General features: G+C 36.9%; 1 protein-coding gene across 1 annotated transcript in view; it reads left to right on the top strand.

Annotated features, from left to right (window-relative positions):
- LOC115220799 (glutamate decarboxylase 1-like) overlaps positions 1–6,000 on the top strand; it is a 150,994-nt gene that overhangs the window by 98,927 nt on the left and 46,067 nt on the right. The window contains 2 exon segments of the mRNA XM_029790949.2: positions 926–973; positions 2,026–2,123. Coding sequence (XP_029646809.2) covers positions 926–973; positions 2,026–2,123 — 146 coding nt within the window.

Genomic DNA, 6,000 nt, shown 5'->3' with positions numbered 1-6,000 from the left:
CGTCCGTCTTTACGTTCTGAATTCAAATTCCGCTGAGGTCGACTTTGCATTTCATCCTTTCGGAGTCGATAAAATACATGAAAATCGAACACTGAGGTCGATGAAACTGACTTGCCTCCAACCCTAAAGTTGCTGGCCTTGCGCCAAAATTTGAAGCTAATATTACAAGGCTACCTTACTTCCCTCTGTAGTCAAATTTTTACCAAATGTTTCCACATTCCAGAAGCTATTAGTTAGCATTATAAAAAGGCGGTAATTTTTGTCAGGGGTCTCTTAGCTTTATGGTTCAGCTCGCTCAGTCGGAATTTGAGAGGTACAGAGCTCAATTCTCGGTAGAGGTTTGCTTAACACTTTTTATTCCATCTTGTAAGTGCATTTGCTTAATTTTCTAACCTGTCTTCCAGAATTCCTTTATTTTCTGTATATATATATATATATATACACACACCAGCTAAAAAAACCACACTCCATGCGGACTTTTAAGCTAGATCCTACGGAGTGCTAATTGGACCGACGACCCAAAACTAAAAAGAGCAATAATAATAAAATATTTATCGGTACCCTACCAAATATGGTATTACTTTAAATTCAGTTTAGCTAAAAATAAATTGTTAAGTTCAGAAATTTTTCTGCTCTTTTAAAATTTGAATTTTCAACTGTTGGCATTTATAACAAATTCTCATGCAGACCTGACTCCAATGCTGGACGTTCAAGGACCAAATGAAGGGCAGAGTTTCAATCCCGGATCATCCTGATTCCAATAAAGTATGTCTATGTAGAGCTAATGTAGATTGAGGTACAGAGGTCCCAGACAGACAGACAGAATTTCGCATTCCTTATTATAGATATATTTCTTTTATCCATTCATTGTGTTAAGCAGGAAATGTGTCGGAGGATGACATCTTTCCTGCCTTTTCTATTTCAGAGTCACTTTTCTATGCTCCGAGCTGCTATTGATGTAAAATGGCTTTGGGCCCTAACATAAGCAGTTCTTTTCTGTTAGATCATAAAATGTATTGTTTCTCATAGGGAATGGAATCTGTAAGAACTGAAAAAAGAGGGGAAGGACAATTGCTATGTTTAACAAAAGAATTGGGATGGTTTTAAACTGTTTAAAGTTATTCAACCCCATGGGGACGAAAGATAAAATTTATAGTTCGACCTGTATTTTGCCTTCTCATTTATAAATAAGGATTAATGGCGGTGAGATGGTAGAATCATTACCATCCGGGAACAAAATGCTTAGCGCCATTTCTTCCAGCTTTTCGTTCCGAGTTCTAATTCTACCGGGGTCGACTTTGCCTTTTACCTTTCCGAGATCGACAAAATAACTATCAGATGAGTAATGGTGTCGATGTAGTCTATTAGCCCCTCCTCCGAAAAAATGTTCAAGCTTTATGCTCATAGTAGAAAGATATTCCAGAATGGTAGCCCAAAATGTCTCTTAATATTGGGGCGAATCTGGGGGTTTTATGCAGTTTGGGAACCGCTTGGCTATTCAGTATGTGAGAAGTTACCGTTTTGTCTTAGGGTACCACTTTTTTATGGTGTCGTATAGAGGGACCGTCACGACAAACGGCGTGTCTTGGGCTTTCAAAGCCTGACCACAAATGATTTAAGAAGAACTGAGTACAGTTCATGACTGGTACTTTACAAACCCCAAAGAATGAAAACTGAATTAATCCTCAGTGGAATTTCAACTCAGAGAGCAAAGAGCAAAAACGAATGGCCGACAGGCACCTAAACAACGCTGTGGCAACTCTGCAAATTCGCTGCGTGTCGAGTGGGACATTTAGCAGAAATGGTAATTAAAGAGATCATTCAAAAACTAATTAAATCTGAGTTGTTGACGTGATTCCAATCAACAGTTACATCTGTTTCATTCCACTGTTTCAGCAGAGAATACGAAGTGGTAGACTGTCAGCTTTGCTTATGCAGTTCCGAAGAATTTAATAAAAAAGGAAAAAAAAACAACAAAGGAATGGGATATTCCTGTGTTTGATTGAGTGACTCCAATAATTGCAGGATTCGTTGAAGAACATTTTGCAGCTGTTTCTCGGAAATACCTTGATATTTCCACAACAGAAGAATTACGGTTTCATTTCTGTGACTCCGATCTTGGTGTGATCTTTACAAAATAATCTGCAACGGAATCATCCACCATTCTGTCTTATTTCTGACACTGTATACGATACGTTTGGAAGGTGGGGGGTGGAGCTCGGTGAGGGAGCGGCTTTATTTCCTTCACAAAAAAGAATCCATGTTGATTTGGTGGTGATGGTGGTGGTGGTGGTGGTGGTGATGGTGGTGGTGGTGATGGTGGTGGTGGTGGTGGTGGTGATGGTGGTGGTGGTGATATTTATGTATTTCTGTTTCATAATATGACAAATTAGTTTTCATACGTGCGTGTGTCTATATGGCTGAAGTGTGTATGTATGTATGTATGTAGATAGATAAAAATTATGATAAACATACATTTATATGTACGTATACAGGTATAATACATATATATATATATATATATATATATTATATGATATATATATATATATGTGTGTGTGTGTGTGGTATCTGTGTGCTTGCGGTGTGTGTAGCATGTATGTTTGTATGTGTAGATATAATACAGTATACACATACATAATACAAATGTATGCATATAGGCAAGTACACTATGCACATATATATATATGCACAACCTCACTATATATATTATATATATATATATATAATATATATATTATATATATAATATACATACATACAAACACACACACGCGCAAATACATGCTTACCTATACACTCAAATGCTTATAGTAGATAGATAGATAGATAGATAGATAGATAGTAGGATAGATAGATAGACATAGATTAGATAGATAGATAGATAGATAGATAAGATGACACATGGAAGATGGATTATGGATGGATGGATAGATATGATAGATAGATAGATAGATAGATAGATAGATAGATAGATAGATAGATACATGGTAGATGGATTATGGATGGATGGATAGATAGATAGATAGATTAGATAGATAGATAGATAGTAGATAGATAGATAGATAGATAGATAGATAGATAGATAGATAGATAGATAGATAGATAGATACATGGATAGATGGATTATGGATGGATGGATATATGGATTATGGATGGATGGATGGATGATAGATAGATGGATGGATAGATAGATAGATAGATAGATAGATACATGGATAGATAGATAGGTAGATGGATGGATGGATAGATAGATAGATAGATACATACATACATACATACATACATACATACATACATACATACATACATAGAAACACAAACGTCGCGCGCGTACAGATAAACACGCTCGTACGAGCACACATGTACAGCCATTATATTACATTTCTATAAATGTATTTCTGTATTTAAACATTAGTGTGTAAGTTTGTAAACCTGCTTCGATCAGTTTGATTTCTTCCGAACAAGGGAAAGAGAAATAAGAAAAAAACCTGTATTCTGATTGGGAAAATAGTTTTAAAAGAAGGAAAAAAAGCCAAACAGAAACTAACTCGATTCGATCGAAAAATTTAATAGGAGGGGAAGGCTTAATTAAAATGGGTGGTTTAATTCCATATATAGGAAAAAAGAAACCTCAGTCGTTTAATGTTCAGCGTTGGTAATTGCAATAAAAAGGGTGAGAGAGGATGATTGCCTAATATGGAAGCGAACTGTAGAAATAAGCGAAAAACATGTTACTATTATATTATTATTATTATTATCATTATTATATATTATTATTATTATATCATTATTATTATTATATTATTATATCATATTATTATTATTACATTATTATATTATTATTAATAATTATTATTATTATTATATCATTATTATTATTATATTATTATTATTATTATTATTGTTATTATTAATAATAATAATAATAATAATAATAATGATAATAATAATAATAATTGGTAGAATCGTTGCTGCGCCGGGCGAAATACTTAGCGGTATTACGTCTGTCTTTACGTTCTGAGTTCAAATTCCGCCGAGGTCGACTTTGCCTTTCATCCTTTCGGGGTCGAGGTCGATAAATTAAGTACCAGTTGCGTACTGGGGTCGATCTAATCGACTGTGCCCTCACCCAAAATTTCGGGCCTTGTGCTTTGAGTAGAAAAGTTTACTGTTATTATTATTATTACTTTTTGGTAGAATCGTTGCCGCCAGGCGAAATTCCTAGCGGTCAATCAATAAATAGACTTTATTGCTTTTGGTCTTTCCCAACAATATCTGGTTTATTTGTAGAGATGGTCCCATCTCTACATATTGGGAAGTCACAAAAAATCGTTACATTTTCTCTCTTAGTTACAGCCTCGGGGTGGTGCTTGTACCATTTGTCAGCAGTTTTGATTTTATAATACCAACGCATTATCCAGTGTAGATATTGGCCAAATCTGTCATGTCTTGATTTGTACTCTACAGGTTCTGTCAGGTTGCTCAGGTAGCTCTCGAGAGCTACTGGTAACATGTAACACAGTACAACCTGTCGCATGGTCGGGTCGTCGGCGACGAAACAGGCAACCTCATCAAGCTTGCTCGGTGAGGAGGGTGATTGTTGGACACCCTGTGGGATGAAAAATAAGACCCGTCAAAGGGCGGAAGAATTATTCTGCAGTCAACAGCCAATTCAACAAGTACCTTGTTGCGGTGAAGTGCCTGTGTGCCCCATTGACCCGGAGAGCTATGCTGGAGGGAGAGAAATCTTCAGGCAGATCTTACCAGGCCAGACAGATCGAAGGGTAGAAGATAGGCAAAACCTTAACGACAATAAATCGAAGCGTCGGCATCAGGGCGTGGATTTTGTTATCGGCAGGACCTGATAGATCAGATTCCTGAACTAGCAGGATGTGATGCAGAGGATCTTGAATACAAGACAATGGATGAGACCCTAATATTCCTAGTTAGATGGAAACTGCGGGACCACATGGAGCAGCGCCTTGTGACTCCTATAGTATGCGCAGCCGAAACCCCTGTAAAGGGGCTTCCTATGGGACGACCTAGATGAGATGAGATAATGACCAAATCTGTCATGTCTTGATTTATACTTTACAGGTGCTAAAACCTTACATCTAGAGATTAGGTAGTCCACTGTTTCTATCCCATTGTTGCAGTATCGGCACTTTGGGTCTACACCATTTTTCATCACCTGGGTATTATGCATAAACTCACTTGAAAATATTTTCCTCTCCTTGGTAACAGAATGATGCTTCTTCCGTCTTTCGTTGTTTTCAACGAGCTTTAGTATCCAATCGTTAGATGTTTCAAGATATTTTGCCAGTCCAATTGTAGTGGTTTTGTAAGAGATTTCATACTGGATCAAGCCTCGACCGTCTTGAGCTCTGGGTAGGTAAAGACGATCTGCATCTGCCTTTGGGTGTTGCATCTTATTGCAAGTCAGCAGCTTACAGATTCTTCCAGTCAATCTTCCTTATTTCGCTCATATTTCAGTTCAACACATTGAAACTGTAAATAACAATCGGAACTGCTAAGGAATTTGTTACGGACTTTAACTCAGATTTCAGGACTCTCCTGTAACACTCCTCCCTGATTTTCTCTTTCATAATTGCATGTTGAATGTCAGAGCCCTCATTAATTCCGAAGTGTCTGTAAGTTTGTTCCTGCTCGAGTTCTTTTATGACTGTGTCAACATTCAACACCACCAAATGTGAAGTCTTCAGATTATTATTATTATTATTATTACTATTATTATTATTATTATTATTATTATTATTATTATTATTATCATCATCATCATTATTATTGAGTGAGAGAGTAGTGCATGCCATCAAAGTGACACTGGCGTAAAATATACGAAGCCCAGTATACCCATCATGACTACCCGTCTGATAAGGGTACACCAGGCACATGCATCACAACCATATGTGCGCGACATGGTGATCTCATAACAAGATAAACAGCGCATGACCTTGCAGGTGGGGCCCAGTTAGAATT

Source organism: Octopus sinensis, linkage group LG17 (genome assembly GCF_006345805.1).
Source record: "Octopus sinensis linkage group LG17, ASM634580v1, whole genome shotgun sequence".
In the NCBI taxonomy this organism is placed as follows: domain Eukaryota; kingdom Metazoa; phylum Mollusca; class Cephalopoda; order Octopoda; family Octopodidae; genus Octopus; species Octopus sinensis.
Note: the sequence above shows the minus strand (reverse complement) of the source record. Positions and strands in the feature narration are given on the sequence as shown.